Source organism: Uranotaenia lowii, chromosome 2 (assembly GCF_029784155.1).
Source record: "Uranotaenia lowii strain MFRU-FL chromosome 2, ASM2978415v1, whole genome shotgun sequence".
In the NCBI taxonomy this organism is placed as follows: Eukaryota; Metazoa; Arthropoda; class Insecta; order Diptera; family Culicidae; genus Uranotaenia; species Uranotaenia lowii.
The window spans coordinates 272,935,951-272,953,807 of NC_073692.1; the positions used below are offsets into that span (position 1 = coordinate 272,935,951).

Sequence of the window (17,857 nt, forward strand, 5' to 3'; positions counted from 1 at the left end):
TTGGCCAAATCGCGGTCTGAAAGATTGGGATTCCTCTTGACGGCCTTGATGACTTTCCCACGCAGTTTCCGGTCGACAGTTCCACTCCGACGCTTCGAATGCGGCTTCCGAGCCGTCGTCAATGTTTCCTTGTACTGCTTGATAACACGCCATACGGTATTTCTGGGCATTTTAAGCTGTTTAGCTAGCTTCGATGCCGACAACAATGGATTTTCAAGAAAACTGTGCACAATTTGATCTCTCCGTTCGGCTTCCATGGCGGTTGTTTACAAAATGCTATCGTTTGGTGTTATGATATAAATACATGGTGAAAGGTAATGAATTTCCCGACACGTGGGTGAAAAAAGTTTCCAAATCCGTCCACTAGGAGCGCCACAATGAGCAAAAGAATTTGTTCCAATATTAAATGAAGCAGACTTTATATGACCGCAGGTGACTGAACGAAGTAGGTACATCTCAACACTTGAAGTCCAACCTCTACCGGTTCGACTGGATCATACTCCATACCTAACTTGAGTTTGCAGAGAAACTGTTCAGAGACTTATCGAACGAATTCCATGTCAATAAAGATTCAATCAAAACTAACCGAACTATTATATTTTAATATATCCATAGTTTTATTTTCAGTATGCGATAGTAGCTGATATCGTTGAATAATCAGTGAATGTTTGCCGTGTCCGGCTTAATATTTGATCCAAAAATCGACCAAAAAACAAAAAAAAAACTTTGAGTATGAACACTATCAGAGAGCCTAAATATGAGAGCGACATTTTATTTGCCATTCATCTTCCCTGAACGCATTTGCATATTTTCAAAGGCTCGTCAATCAATACGAAGCTTATTGAGCTCGGCTGAGAAGTTGAAGATTGTTCTCACGAATTTCCATACACCGCTTGGGATTAAAGTTTTTAAATACATAGGCAGATGACAGTCAGTATTCGGCTCAGTTGTTGTTGAGACGTTGGATCGCGCGGACTTAAATTGATCAATTATCTATTGAAGCTATAGTTTTTCAAGTGTAAGATTCTTTTTGTCAATTTGCTCGTAGAATTTGTGATTAATTTTGTGCAAACCGTTTGTTTTTGGTGAGACAGCCTTATTGGTCTTGTCGTTCGTTCCGTGTTTTTGAAGTTCCGTTATTGTCAAGTGATTCGGATTGGCTCAAGTGGTGATTCCGGTTTAGCTGGTGTCATCTTCCCAGGTTGGCAAGAACTGGTTGGAGTCTTTTTTTGCTCAGACTTTGACTATTCGTCATGGGGATGTTCTCTGGAAAACACAAACAGCAACCTTGTGACCTTGTTGTACTGATAGTGTGATTGAGCCAAAAGATAGCTCAAGCAAATTCTAAGTAAAATCTTCAAACTTAACCGTATGCGATTGAAATAATAAACGACCGAGTTTTGTATCATGTTTCGAGAATATTCAGTATTTTCATGAAAATATGAAGTTTATTAGATCGATCGTGTCTAAAGAGCGATCTTGTTCATTGATGAGACGAAACAAACTTTGATCTTGACATTCACTTTTATTGTTGAGCCTTGTCACATGAGGTCAATTGATAAGCACTGCAGGATTAAGATTTTCCCACTGTAATGGAAATTGTTATTGCTCTATTGCATTGATTAGGATTGGATTGATCTCTCACGATTAAATGTTACTATATCATAGCTATATATTCACTGCCGAAACTTATTGGAACTGGTATTTTTGTTGAATTGATTGTTCACAAACAAGATCTGCGAAAACATGTGGCACTGCAGTATTTTGATGGCTGCTTTGAACGCTATCTGGTTAACCGGTTCTCCGGTAAAGTTGGCTGACGCTATTCAAGATTTTCATAATGGGTCGGGGAAATCCAGCAGCCGTGCGCTTTGACTTTCGATCCCCAATGTTTTCCTCATACTGCGGCCGGCATCTCGAGTCGACTGAATATAGATTTCACTTTACGATTCGCTAATTAATTATGAGAGCTATGAAAAATGAGGATAATCGTTATTTCGACTCCAGCAAATGAACGTTTGTAGAGCCATTCCAAATAGGCAAATAGCCTCTGGACAAACGCCTACTATTTTAAATTAATCAATGTTTTTGCTGAACGACTACGAAAAAAGGTTATTGACAGTAGGTACTGTCAATACGGGGTGATACGGTCAAAATTTGGTCAAGGGAAAACGCGTGTAAATCGGTGATATCGTTTATTTAAAAAATCAAATTAAATTTCTTTTTCAAGTTTAATTTGTATGGAATTCAGGAAAAATATTCAGTTAGGCTTCCGCTTTTCCAAATCCGAATTGCCGGGCCTTACGCTTAACCCCTGCCATCAGATTTTGTACCGCCACCTTGTCCACCTTTTTCGCCGCAGAAAGCCAGTTTGCCTTGAACTGCTGCTCGTCCTGCAGTTTTTTTGGTTTTCTTAAGGTTCCGCTTGACATTAGCCCAGTATTTCTCAATTGGGTGGTGCTCTGGCGTATTGGGACGGTTCTTGTCCTTGGGAACCACTAGCACGTTGTTGGCGGCGTACCACTCCATGGCCTTTTTCCGTAATGATAAGATGCCAAATCCGGCCAAAACAGTACGGAACAACCATGTTTCTTCAGGAAAGGCAGCAGACGTTTATTCAAACACTCTTTCACGTAAATTTCTTGGTTGACAGTCCCGGAATCTAAGAAAATGCTGCTTTTCAAGTCACAGGTACAGATGGCTTGCCAAACCGGATATTTCTTCGCGAACTTTGACAGTTTCACGTGCTTGAAAATACTCGCTACCTTTCCCCTTCCTTTTGCCGTATAAAACTCCTGTCCCGGAAACTGCTTGTAGTCGGCTTTGACATAGGTTTCGTCGTCCATTACCACGCAGTCAAACTTCGTCAGCATCGTCGTGTACAGTCGTATTTCGTTTATCATGCGATTTGGAGTCACTACCTTCTTGTAAGTCGATGCACGGTTGTAGACGATACACCCAGCTTATTTGCGGCATCTCGGAGAGAGAGGTTAGGGTTGCGCTTGAAACTACCGGCAACTCGCTTTGTCGTCTCAGCGAAATCCGGTTTTCGATTTCCCCCCGATCCAGACTTCCTGGCTATCGACAAACGTTCCCCAAACACTTTAATTACATTTGTAACGGTCGATTTGGCATTTTTTAGCGATTTTGCCAGCTTTGCGTGTGAGTAGCTCGGATTTTCGCGATGCGCGAGCAAAATTTTGATACGCTACTCTTCTTCCTTGGACGGCATTTTGACAACTGAAGAGTGAATTCCAAAATCAAAATAGGAGCAACATTTTACACACACACCTTCAAAATGAGGGGTGTTCAGGTTTTTTAAATGCAAAATTGAAAGAAATACGTCAAGTTGATATTGAGCAAATTTTAACCGTATCACCCTTTAGATCAATTCAAGTAGTATTTTATATCAAATTAGTCCATTTGTATAATGATTCGAGAATTTTGAGCTGAAACAGGACATACTTAATCGAATCAAAGATTTATGAAAATATGATTTTAAAACGATCTTTGTGTCATTCACGACTCTATATTGACGATTAATTTGGCAGACAGTTATTGAAAAACTTATCCGGTACAGTTGTATTCCATTTTTACTTTTTAACTTGGACTCGAACTCGCGAACATCTGCTCAGTGGCATACTGTTCGCCAACTAAATGTTATCACAGGAAAAAAAAATAAATTCAAAATCCTAAAATAACGGCCATTTACATAACAAATGCGATTCGTTCGCACTTACATCTTTTGTTGCTGATTGTTTGTATTTTTCTAATACGTTTGGTCAAGGTTATCACAAACTGGGTCAATCCGATGAATCTGAAAAATTGCATCAATATGCGTGAAGACTAAACCGTTACATTCTCTGTGCCATTATTTTATTTTGTAGGATCAACGAAGAATGATCACCCTACGGGTTGGCTTACTGGTGGCCCTGAGCCTGACGGCGACCCGTTGCGCGGACGAGGTTATCGTAAGTGATAATGAGAACAAACAAAAAATCCCGAGGTGTGTTATTACGCTCAAGCCAAATCGAAAATCCTGGCTGGTTGGAAAATTGTGGGAAAACTTAATTAGGGACCGTCCTCATACCACGTGGACATCTTAGGTGGAGAGGGGGTTTTGGTGTTCAGGCTTGTCCAGAGTAATAGGGGTAGGGGCTTAGGCAATATCCACGTGGACAAATTCACATTTCAAAAATCGTCAAATATAAATATATGTAGATATTTTTCTATCTAAAATTTATCAGGATTTCATTATCAATCCGTCGATAGACATTAATCTTTTCTTTAATTCTTCATTACCATTAAAAGAATATCACAATGACTGATCACAACATGTTCTATATAGAAATAGGACAAGTTATGGGCTGGTGGTCAAAAACTTACTGTTTTTTGTCCACATGGTATTTGACCGCCCCTTACAGCTATAATTTTTGACAAATAATGAAAGCTATGATGAGTGTACTAGCACACCAGAGGATCTCATACCGCTTATTGAAAATATTTATAAAGATTTGTTTTTACTATCATATTTTGTAGTCATGTCCTGGAGGAGAATGCGTCAAGCTTCATCTTTGTCGCGACGGAGAAATTGTGACAGATGGTTCTAATTTGATTGATATCCGGTGAGTATCTACAAATATCTTTTTCTGAAAAATCATGCATATTTACATTTGTGGTTATATAAGAATAAATTGCGCAAATTTTGTTCTTAGTTAAAATAGAAAACATATCAAGATCATATCAAGATTTAAGAATCCGTTGAGAATTCTTATTGTAAGTGGAAATAGCTTTATTGATCTCTAACTGTGAAATTTATGTCATTAAAAAATTAGATTTTTCTATTGTGTCCATTGTCGAAACAGGGCAAGAAATAAGGTTAATTTGTTCAACATTTATATTTATTGAGTTATTTTTTATGCATTAAAATAAGTTGAAATATACTACTGAATTAAATTTAAATTAGTTAAAATCCATCAAAATAAAAAAAAATACTGTATTAAATTTAAAAAATTGATTCAAAAAAATTCGAGACCAAATATAGGCTCGTATGGAGTGAAGGGTTGATTTTAATAAAAAACTGGGATAATGCAACATGCTCCCTTATTTACAAATGACCATATCTCGCGTGAGCTTTCGTAATGTCGTATGAAACAAAATGTAAACAAAAAGTTTTATTACGAAAAAATACAATAATAACATAAACTAATCGCAACTTCTTTTCGTTTTGAATATTTTTAGCCTGGACAACACGTTCTATATGTGAAATACAAATTTTAAAGTGGTTTTGATAACTTTTGCAGCAGTTTTCTGTGAATTCTTAAGATGTTTCATACGATGCAGTAAAAGCTCACTCGAGATATGATGATTTGTCGAACGCGTTCAGTGATCCGTTATAGCAAATTGAACCATAAATTTATTTTAAAATTGATTATTTAGAAAATCAGCTTAAGGCAAGCATTTCAATGTGAAAGGTCTAATTAGGACTTACTGCTAAACATATTTTCATGATTAACACAAGACGAAAAGAATAAGAGCCTTTAAAATGCCTAGTTTTTGAAAGATACATAGTTTTGTTGTTTAGTAGTTGAGCTCATTGGTTTTGTTGTATTTTTTTTATATTTTCAACATGATCTCCATACTTTTTTTTTGAGTATCTTTTATAAGAATTTAATCTTTTCTTCCTGAAAGAATTAAAAATTTGTTTCTGTTATGTTGTTCACAACAATGTAATACAATTATGATTTCCATTAATGTATCGGTTACCGTTTTTTTTTAAATTTTGTTTTTTTAGAGAAGTCGGATCCGAAAGGAAATACATACATATTTAGAACAAATTGGGACGTTACCAAGGATATATTTGAAATCGTTACTGGTTAAATTCACAAACCCCGTCTTTCATAGCTTTTTCTAACGGCATTACTATTTGTACTTAGCTTTTAAATCATAATTTGGCTTTTTATTCCAATTGTGTTTGTGGTTACAAAATTGTCATCCAATAACAGTTTAAGCAACATGAGAAGCCGAATGCAGGGTAAGGTATGAACTAGATTGGTCATAATCGGGCAAAACAAGTATCAAACGGTTTTGAGTTCCTTTTGGGCCCAATAGCAACTGTGCAAATTTTGGTAACCCTAGGATTTGAAATGGGCTGCAGCAAAAAATTCAAAATTTGTATAGAAATAAGTACGGAAAAAGTGACTTTTTCGTTCGAAAATTCCTACAGTCTCACTGCTGCACTAAACTCAAATTCTTCAAATTGCATCTTATAGCTGAAGATTCAAAGAACAACTTCGATAACGACCGTGAACCTCTAAGATGCGTCAATCAAAAGTTGGTATAACGGGGTTTTTTGGCCGAAAAATGTTTCTGATAAGTTACAAACCCCTACCACTTGAAGAATTGAAGTTTGAACAATTTCAGTTTAGTGCAGCAGTGAGGCTGTAGGAATTTTTGAACAAAAAAGTCGCTTTTTCCATACTAATTTTGATACAAACTTTGAATTTTTGGCATCAGCCCATTTCAAATCTTAGAGCCACCAAAATTTGCTCAGTTGTTATTTGACCCAAAAGGAATCTAAATCCGTTTGATACTTTTTGAAACCATGATGAGTTTCTGATTTCGGAAGCCAAGCCTGGCCAATAGACTGAGTCGATTTGGGGTCATTTTGGAATGTCTTGAACCCTGGGGTAGCTTCGTTTTTGTTCAAAATTCTCCAGCAAACATAAAATCGAATCAGAAATGATAGTTTAAGTCGTCTGAAGTCAGTTTCAGATGGCTAAAAATCAGATGGGAATTGAGTAGTATTGACCAATGAGAGATCAGGAAAATATTGTCGCTGGCAACGATTTGAAGGCTATGAGAGCAAAATCTTACGCTCTCTTGCATTTTTCAGATAGGTACGAGTAGGATGAAGGATAACGCCCAATTGATGTAGTTTTCGTCGTTTTAGAAAGAAATGAAATTTATGTACGTATATTGCCTCCACTTTAGTAGGTAAACGTTATTTTTTCAACTTTCATACGATCATTCTATAATGTACAATATGAAACGTATATCAAATCAGCATAAGAATATAGCTACAAAAATGTTTGCTGGATCATCCATGATTTATTGCAGAAATTTTAAATGACGTTTACATGAGTAAGTTTCAGGTTGTTTGGTAAATATATGATGGTTTTTGTGCCAATTTATAAAGTTTCCACTGAATATCTTTGTCGAAGACCGTAACTCCGTTTTTTATCAGGCAATAAAATTTCTAGCTGATGGATAAGGATTGACATTGAAAAACAAACAAATTCAACTGACACAATGCTAATGCCTCGTACCATGAGATGGACTAGTTTCTCTGGGACTCCTCGACACCTTAGAGCCGCCCAGATGTTTTCATGGTTAAGTCGATCGAATGCTTTTTCGAAGTCAACGAGCACCAGCAAAAGAGAGCACTGGAATTCATTGATTTGTTCCAGTATGATTCAACAGCTTACGGGGGCACTTGGAACGTCGCCGGTTGTCTCCCAACGAAATAGAAGCGTACCTTGCAGTTGCAGAAGTATGCATGAAGCAGAATTTCTTCATTTTCCGGGGTAAGTTTTTTAAACAAACCTTTGGCCTTAGCATGGGCAGCAAATTATCCCCACTTTTGGCTGAAGTTTTCATGAGCGACTTGGAAGCAGATTTGGAGAAAAGAGAAAGACTTTTCCCACGTGTCTGGTGGCGCTACGTCGATGACATCCTTGCCTCGGTAAAGGAGCGTTATCTCACGCAGACTTTAGAGCTTCTAAACTCCAAACACAGTTCGATTAAATTTACTGTAGAGAAAGAAATTGATGGAAAACTCCCTTTCCTTGACCTCTTAATCTCAAGGAAAGAGGACAACACCATAAAATTCGGAATATATCGGAAACCAACCTCAACCGACCGATACATAACAGCCGATTCCAACCATTTTGGTGCGCAAAAACAAGCCGCTTTCCATTCCATGGCGCACCGCCTGTACAATATCCCAATGGAAAAGGCAGAATTTGAAGAGGAAAAGCATAAAATCCTTGAGGCGGGTTTTTTGAACGGTTTTGACAAGGAATTTGTCCTCAAAGTCTCCGGAAACATGCCAGAAAAAAGTACCGAAGTGATGCCACCACCTTTAGGCCAGAGAAAGAAGAGCCCTATAGAGTTAGCCTGCCGTTCCACCCTAAACTAACTAATGGGATAACAAAAATTCTTTCTCAACATGGTCTGAAAACGGCATACAAGAGCGGCAACACGCTTAAGGATCGGTTGGTCTCCTTGAAGGATAAGATCCCGCAAGATGAGAGATCCGGAATTTATGAAATTCCCTGTGAGAGTTGCTCAGCTGTTTACATTGGCCAAACTCGTCGTAAATTTAAAGTTCGACTTAAAGAACACAGAAACGCTGTAGACAGCAACAGGGCGTAGCCACCCACGCAACGGAAATGGGTCACTCTATTAACTGGGAAAAAGTGACCTATAAGAAATGTGTAAGAAAAGCCTCACATTTGAACGCATGGGAGTCGATGTTCATTAGCACTTCAGAAAAACCGCTAATGAATGAAGATGACCCACCAATTATGTCGCCGCTTTTCACCTTCACCAAAAGAAAAATTTCAAAAAGGAACCATCCTTCGACGAATACTATGACACTCGTAGTACGATCCTGCCAGTAATTTTTTCGTGTGATCAGTCGGACATCGTCCTGTAGATGGGCAACATCGAGCCCGAAACCGGTCGACAAAAAAGGTAATTTTGAATCCTTTTTTCCGTTTGTAAGAACGTTAAGTGTCGTGTCCTGTAATACGTCGTGTGTTAATTGTGTAGTTAAGTTCTTACGTTGGCACAAATCCGCTTGAAAATGAATGATTCGTAGCGTTGTGATGTGGTCCACACATGATCGTCCGGATCGGAATTCAGCTTGTTGCCGTCGGAGTGTAGCGTCGATTTTCTCTTGGATCCTGATTAAAAACTTTGCAAAGTAATTTGAGGATCAACGTTATGCCTCGCCAGTTACCGCACTCTGTCAGGTCTCCGTTCTTCGGGACCTTCACGAGAATACCCTGCATCCAGTCGGCCGGGAATGTTGCAGTATCCCAAATGTCAGCGAAAAGACGGTGCAACATTTGGACAGGAATGCTACTGTTTCCAGGTGCTTCGTTGGATTTCATGACTTTGATTCAGTCAGCGAAGGCGCTTCAGACACCATTGATGCGACTTACTGTTGGTGTTTCGAGCTTCGGGTTCTATTGGCCATTGCTATTCGTGACTCGAAAGAGTTGTTCGAAGTGCTCAGTTCATCGTTTGAGCTGATCTGTTCGATCAGTCAATAACTGGCCTGTTCGGTCTTTTAGCGGCATTCTAGCATTAGTCCTTGCACCACTATGGCGGCGAGAAATGTCAAAGTAATCGGATATCTTCATTGGCGGCGGCTCTTTCCCTCCGTTCGTAAGTGGGCGGCTGCTTTGGCTGACCCGGTACATGCCTGCTAAATTCCGACTTTCGCTTTTCTGCGATCATCGACCACCCTCCAAGTTTCATCCGACATCCATTCACTTTTTTTTCCACGAACTTTACCGAGAGTACTATGGTTCGTCGTGATAAAGGCATTCTTGATTCTACACCACTACTGTTCTCCGACTGTTCCGTCTGTCAGCAATTCCGAGGCGCGGGACTCTAGCTGTTCAACGTTTGCCCTTTTCACATCTGGATTCACCAACCGGCGGACGTCGTCGTATCGACACCCGACTTTCTCCTCGCGCCGTTGGACACGCGCAACTCTCAGTCGTATCTCGCCAAGGACGAAGCGATGGTCAGATGCAATGTCTGCGCTTCGTTTATTGCAGATATCAAGAAGGCTCCTTCTCCATTTTTGGCTGATGCAGATGTGGTCAATTTGATTTTCTGTTCGGCCATCTCGGGATACCCAAGTGACCTTATGTGCTGGTCGATGGGGGAAGAGCGATCCACCGATCACCATATTGTTGTTGCCACAAAATTCTACAAACAGCTCTCTGTTTTAGCTCGTCTGTCGAGGTCCTGATTGTCGGAGCCAATCTTTGCGTTGAAGTCGTCCAAATGGATTTAAATGTCACCCTCATAATTTTGAGTAAAATATTGAAAAAAAGACTTTTTTTGTTGAATAATATTTAAAAGACACAAGCAGCTTGATTCCTAGTGGTGGCTTTAGAGAAAACAGCGTGCGACAAACAATGTTGAGTGGTTTTGCAACAACTAAACAACTTTCTCGAATGGTTTATTCCCTCTACTGCCAGCACCCAAACTGTTCAGTTTCTGCTTGCTCATTTTGATATTTTTATTTTGTAATTAAAAACAAACTTTTACAAAATATATGAAAATAAAATAATTATACCATTGCATGCAGTTGAAGATCACAACAGTATTATTTTATGCTTGTATATCGACCAATAAAACAGATATCACATAGTAAAGGTGATGTACCTACATTAGATGGCTAGCGATAAAAATTGATAAGAATTTTTGGCTTTAAATTTATATACATCATTCGCATAAATACATACGTTTTATTTTAAATCTATGAACTATTGAAAATTCAAATGTAAAAACACAATAAAAAAGTTGAAAACTCGAGGCATATCCAGCATTTTAACAATATTTTACAAGTTAAACCATTGTGAAATACGAGTGTAAAATAATGGTAATTTTTTTTTTCAATACGCTTCGACATTTAACACTGATTTTAATACGCATCGCACAACCCATCATACTAAGAGTAAAATAAAGTTCTTCTTACTCAAAATAGACACAGCCCAAGTAACACAGATTATGCCAACTAGCATTGGGAAGTTTTATTATGGTTTAATTATGGCATTTTTTTGTGCAGCTCGTTTTATGGCGGTTTTATTATGGTCATGCAGAATGCTTATAATTTTTTTTCGACCATATGTTTTTAGATGGTTTTGAAAACGCTAATAAAACTTTTATTAAACATGCTGTTTTAGTTATTTTGAAAGAGTTGTGAATGCTTTTTTTAAACTATAATAAAACACAAACCTAGAAGTTTGCTCCAAGCTTTCTTTTGCATGTTCTATAATAGCACTCAGTGCATGATTATTAAACCGCCATAAAACTTAGTGACAGTTCTCGATCAAGATGTCAAAACAGGACACGCTCAGATTAGATAGCACATATTTGAATTGGAACTCCCATTTTTACACATTTTTGGTAAGTTATGCGTGTTGGTTTTGAGTTAAAATTAAAAAAAATACATCTTTGAAAACTTGAAATCACCGAAAGTGGTATGAATATCTTTACAATATGAGTATTGAGTGAAAGGGCCCAAATAGTAGGAAAAAAATTGTTGCTTGACGCCATCATTAATTCAAGATGGCGGCTTCCGCTTTTATTTTCAAAGCTGTAAATTACTGAAAATATCGTGAAACCTTCACAATATGGTTATTAGGTGAAAGTAATAAACGAGTAATAGTCAAATTTCGTTGCCCGTCGCCATCTTTAATCCAAGATGGCGGCTACCACTCAACTTGAAAATACTGTAAATGACTGAAAATCGCATAAAACCTATATTATAGGGGTATAAGTTGAAAGAAATCAACCGGTAGAAGTTGAATTTCGCTATCTGACGCCATCTTGAAATCCAAGATGGTGGCTTCCGCTAAACTTTAAAATGTAGTAAATGACTCAAAATGACATGAAACCCAGGTGGTAGTGGGTGGAAGGGCTTAACGAGTAGAAGTCGAATATTGCTATCTTACGCCATCTTGAAATCCAAGATGGCAGCTTTCTATAAACTTTAAAAATGCTCTAAATCATAGAATATCGCATGAAACCTCCAAAATGTGGGTGTTTGTCAATTGGGATAAGCTATAAAAAGTTTATTTTTGCATTCTGTCGCTATCTTGAAATCCAAGATGGTGGCTTCAGCTGAACTTAAAAATACTGTAAATGAATGAAAATAGCATGAAACTCCCAAATATATTGTATTGGGTGCTAAGGCTAAATGATAGAAGTCAAATATCTCTTTTCGCGTTTCTCTGAAAATCTGTAAGTGACTGAAAATCCCACAAAAACCACCACAATACAGACCCCATTCATTTTTGGCAACGTTCGATTTTGGCAACATCGAATTTGGCACATGTGCCTAAATCAGATGGTAAACAGAAACAACATAACCTTATACTTTTCGCTAGAATAAGACCAATACAATTTAAACAAAATAGCATGATAGAAATAATAGAATTACATAAATGGCAAAAAAATCAAAAACTATAAACAAAACAAGAAAAGTGCTAAATGCATTAGAAACATAATGAAAAAATAATAAAAGTGATTTAAAATTATCTAAATTGTCTTAAAATAGTAGTTTAAATGTAGTATTACGTGAAAAAAGTTGTGTTCAAGCGATTTTCATTGATTAACAATATTTTAAATTCAGTGGAAGCTGCCATCTTGGATTTCAAGATGGCGTCGGAAAGAAAAAAATCGACTTCTAGTTTAGCCCTTTCACCCAATACCCGTATAGTGGTGGTTTAATGCGACTTTTTGTCAGCATTAAGCATTAAAAGTTGAGCGGATGCCGCCATCTTGGATTTCAAGATGGCGTCTGATAGCTTAATTCAACTTCTACTCGTTTAGCCCTTTCACCCGATACCCATTTTGTTGGGGTTTCATGCGATTTCAAGTCATTTTCACCATTTTAAAGTTCAGCGGAAGCCGCCATCTTGGATTTCAAGATGGCGGCAGACAACGAAATTTGACTTCAACTCATGATTTATTCCACGGGTCATTCAAAACCAATCCCTTTTCATTCAAAAAGTCTGTCCTCATTTACTGTACTAATGATTAACAACTCAGAAATGAGGAACTAAACCTTAGCGTGTAATTGGTTGGCTTGCAAGAGAAACGTCAAATCGTAGCTTTTTTTGGGGTCATCATTAAACCATAATAAAACTATGAATTGACTCACGCCATGTTGGTTGCAAAATCGAAGGGCACAAAATGACGCCATGTTGATGGATTCACAATGCAAGCATTGGAAAATATTTTTTCAAGCCTTTTTCCATCAATTCCATCATGATTGACCATCAGATTTAACGAGGCGCATTTATTTTAAGATACTATTTCATATACATTTTACCTAAAATCTTGACTGGCAGTAGAAAAGAAGCTCAATATATGGTTAAAACATTGGTTTTTTAGCTATTAATTTTACCAGATCATATCTGAATAATGCAATCATCATTCATCAACCATTATGGTTGCTGGAAAAAATAAAAAAAACTCCGAGAACTGACAGAACCGAAAAAAAACAAAAATTTCTAACATGTTTTATAATAGCTTTTTAAAAGCTTTGGTGACCAATACTGATGACCAACAATTATATGTCTTGATGACGTTTCTAGGGTAGGGCCAAATAGCCTGATTTTGGCTTTATTAGAGTCCAGGTGATGTTATAGAATGCGCTTTAGCTTTTTATGAAGATTAATGCGATAGTCCAAACGATATTTTGCTGACCATAATAAAGCTAAAATTGTTACTTGGGAGTGGTTGGTAAGTTATATTAGTTTGAATTTTGAGAACCTTCTTTTTCCTAATATTTCTTGATACTTTTTTAAATTTTAATGTTTCAAAATGCGGATGTGTACTCTTAACTGTTGAGCACTTGAACTTTAAATAGATAATCAACTTGTTCTCTATTCCATACAGATTCAATGAAGATGATCCATGCGAACATTATCTCCTGAAATGCTGCGCAGTCCCCATTGATGAAATAACCGAACCCTTGTCCACTGGTTCAACAGGTCAAACCGGTGGACCGACGTCGGGAGATCTTCACAAGGGAAACGAAAACGGAAAGGAGAACGGGAACGATAACGGCAACGATAACGGCAACGATGACGATGATATTGCGGAACCACCACCATCTGGTGGTCAGGGAAACCATGGAGGGCAAGGAACTCATGGAGGTACTGGTGGTGCAGGAGGTTCTGATGGATCCAGTGGTGGCGGTGGTTCTCATGGCGGGGGCCCTGGAACTGGAGGTTCTGGAGGTTCATCTGGTTCGGGAACTCAAGGAGGTAATACAGGAACTGGCGGTCCCGGTGGATTCCCAGGTAGCGGAGAATCTGATGGACATGGTGGTGATGTTAAACCTAATGGTCCAGACTACGGTGCAGGTGGTTCTCATTCGGGTGGTGGAGGTCACGGTAATTATTATGGGGCTGGCCAATCATTTGGTGGTAGTAGTTCTGGAGGAAGTAGCTTCAGTAGTAGCTTTAGTAATTCTTATTCGCAAAGCTCTAGTAGTTCATTCTCACAAAGTTACAGTAATAGCTTCAGTCAAAACTATGATCAAAACTGGATTCAACAGCATGGCTTGATAAACCAATTCGGCCAAAATCAAATGAGTGGATCATCAAGTGGAGCAAGTGCTGGTAGTTCTTCCGGAAGTACTCATGGTGTAAACACAGGGCATTTGTCTGGAGCAAATTCTGAAGCGAGTTCTGGATCGACAAGTGGAAGTCATAGCATCCATCAGTTCGGAGCCAATTTGCCCAGCCAAGGAAGCCAAGGTGGAACACGTTCACCCTCTGTTTCTAAACCAGTACAAAGCAAAGATGCAGGAGCACCAGGATCTTCTTCAGGTTTACCATCAGGTAGTGGAAGCGACAAAGGCAAATCTAGTGGAAGTTCTTCGGATAGTGTTAGTGGTAGCCAGTTTATTTCAGGACAATCGGGATTTTCAGGAGGATTACAAAGTGGACAGCAAAGCGGACAACATAGTGGACAGCAAAGCGGACAACATAGTGGACAGCAAAGTGGACAGCAAAGTGGACAACATAGTGGACAGCAAAGTGGACAACATGGTGGACAACAAGGCGGCTCGACTCATGGTTCCCATCTGGGCAGCTCAACTGTTGTATCTTCTGAAAATCAATCTGGTCAATCGAGTGGGTCATCTGTGGAAAATTCGGGTATTGGACATTCGGGATTTATCGAAAATGTATCTAACGGTTCTGTAGCTGGAGTTCAAGGTGGCAGTCCTACAGGTCAGTCCAGCCAATCTGTTGGCAGCGTGAAAGAAAGTGGTTATTCTAAGGGTACTGGTGACGAATCGGTTAAAACTGTGCCTGTACATGGATCATCTTCTGGTGTGACGTCGGGAACAACGAGTGGGTTGGCGACAGGTACCTCTGCAGCAGGTTCAAAGGGTGGACAAACTAGCGTAGTAAGTGGTACTTCCATAAGTTCAACTGCCAAAGAAGTATCGGGTAAGCAAACTACTGTAGGGCAGAATTCTACTGGATCATCAACTGGCAGTACCAGCTTGGCGGGAGCATCAAGTTCTCAAACTGCGGCAGGAGCTTCACAAAATTCGGTTGGTTCTGGGAAAAGCAGTTTGTCCACTCAAAATACCATTCAAAGTGGCGGATCCAATACTGCAATAACATCTGGCACTTCAACAAGTGGACAAGTTGGACAAGCATCAGCACACCCAGGATCTGTATCGCATGTCGTGGATACTCAATCAAAACCTAGTTCATCTAGCTTAGTACATGGAGGAGGTCCTAGTGGTAGTTATTCGGGATCCACTGGAACTAGTCACAGCAGTCAAATGTCCAACCAGAACCAACAATCCAGTTCAGCACACCATTATCAACAATCCTCTATCAAACACTTTGATTCACACAAAGGATCCTCCGGATCGCATCAGCACCATCACTATGCAGGGGATGGATGTAGCAGTCACACCCAGAAGCACTCATCACATGGACAAAAACATCAATCAAATAAATATACTAACATAGGTGGTGACTTCGGTCATGGTTAGTAAGGTTTTCTTTCGTTAACAGCATGGGCATGTGCACGATCATCTTAACCTCAATTCATGCGCAATGGTTATATTTTCAATAATTTTTTAAATTCAATTCTTAAGGTGTTACACAAAGCCCGCTACATCCACCGAGGGAAAACGTAGGATGTGGAGTTCGGAATGCGGACGGTGTTGGTTTTCGCATCACTGGCAATTCTGATGGAGAATCCGAGTACGGCGAGTTCCCTTGGATGGTAGCGATTTTGAAGGAAGAAAAGGCCCTGGATCAAGTCATCAATGTATATCAATGTGGAGGGTCCTTGATTCATCCCAAAGTTATTCTAACAGCAGCCCACTGTGTTCAGAACAAACAACCTCATGAGATCAAAGTTAGGTTGGGTGAATGGGATACACAAACTACCAATGAAATTTACGACCATCAGGTAATGGTTTGATTATTTGTATTGTATAGTTTTCTAAAGGTGTTTCTCTTACTCTTCAGGACCGGAATGTTACAGAGATTATTGTTCATGACCAATTCTATAAAGGTGGATTGTTCAACGATGTTGCTTTGCTAATATTGGATCATCCAGCGGAACTAATTGACACCGTCAACACTGTATGTTTACCACCACAAGATAAAAACTTCGACATGAAACGTTGCTTTGCTTCCGGCTGGGGCAAAGACACTTTCGGAAAGGAAGGGAAATATCAGGTTATTCTAAAGAAAATTGAACTCCCTGTTATGCCATTCAACGACTGCCAGAGTGCGTTACGAACCACTAGACTAGGCAAACGATTCGTACTGAACAAAAGCTTCATTTGTGCGGGTGGTGAACCGGGTAGGGATACCTGCAAGGGTGATGGCGGATCTCCGTTGGTCTGTCCGATCGAGAATACGAACCGTTATTATCAGGCAGGAATTGTCGCTTGGGGCATCGGATGCGGTGAAATGGGCATTCCTGGAGTCTATGTGAACGTGGCTGGATTCAGGAACTGGATCGATCAGCATCTAACTACTCGTGGTATTAAGCACGACTATTACATTCATGTGTGAGACTGAGAGATGATATTTTAATAAATATGTGAAAACTTTCGTTGGTATTTGATTGTTATGAGAACTTGCTGCTTGTAGCGATATAAGATTGTTGTTTATTGGAAGCTATCCCAAATACTCCTCTCGCCGAAGGTAGTCCTTTTGTCAGCTCTGGAGGGTCACTCTGAGGATCGCTTTCACTTTGTTGGCTCTCGTGTTAAGGCAGAAACACAATACAGCGTCGGTCGTCGCGTCACGTCAGCGGTCAACGCTGTCGATAAGTACTAAAACGCGGACGCGACGCACCCGACGATTTTTGCATCACAATTCAGCGTCAAGAGACATCTAAGATGCCTCTTGACGCTGAATTGTGATGCAAAAATCGTCGGGTGCGTCGCGTCCGCGTTTTAGTACTTATCGACAGCGTTGACCGCTGACGTGACGCGACGACCGACGCTGTATTGTGTTTCTGCCTTTAGACGATCGTAAGAAAATGTACTCTTAGACATTTTTTTCATCAGCCCTTTAATGCATGACTTTTTTTTTTAAAATTTAGAATAGAAGTTATTTATTCAGTGAAATAAATATATTCGAATATACTCGAATAACACATCTGAAATGGTTTAAAATCGTTATCTGGAGTATTATAAAAGTTATGGCCCATCAAAGTTGGAAAATAGTTTTTGAAATTCTTTTGCAAATTTCTTCAAAACCTCATTAATTGGGTGCAGGAAGGTGTTTTGATAGATTGAGATTAATCAATTTGTTAGAATTTGCAAATGTGCAGAAATACCAGCTTTGCTTCATAACTTCTTTATGATGATAAAAAGAAAAAAAAAATGGAAAGGTTTTCTACATTTTTTATGTATAATTAGGATTTCAACCTATTAAAAAAGATAATTACCCCAAGTTCTGACTGTTTTAAAAGAAGTACTTTTTTTGGATTTTGAAAAATGGTGGGGAATCGTGAGTCACCAAATCCAAATTGACTAATAGAGATG

The 17,857-nt window shown here is 38.9% G+C and overlaps 1 protein-coding gene across 4 annotated transcripts; it reads left to right on the top strand.

Moving 5' to 3' along the window:
* Positions 1–908: 908 nt before the first annotated feature.
* LOC129745610 (phenoloxidase-activating factor 2-like) lies at positions 909–16,916 on the top strand. Of its 4 annotated transcripts, none has more exons than XM_055738787.1 (6): positions 909–1,018; positions 3,888–3,971; positions 4,540–4,625; positions 13,714–14,213; positions 15,944–16,263; positions 16,323–16,916. In XM_055738787.1, exons 2-6 carry the CDS (start codon positions 3,900–3,902, stop codon positions 16,875–16,877), a joined length of 1,533 nt encoding a protein of 510 aa, XP_055594762.1. In that variant the 5' UTR covers positions 909–1,018; positions 3,888–3,899; the 3' UTR covers positions 16,878–16,916. The 4 variants fall into 4 exon arrangements, with proteins under 4 accessions (XP_055594762.1, XP_055594765.1, XP_055594764.1 ...); XM_055738790.1 differs by having other exon boundaries at positions 13,714–14,084; XM_055738789.1 differs by having other exon boundaries at positions 962–1,085.
* Positions 16,917–17,857: the final 941 nt, after the last annotated feature.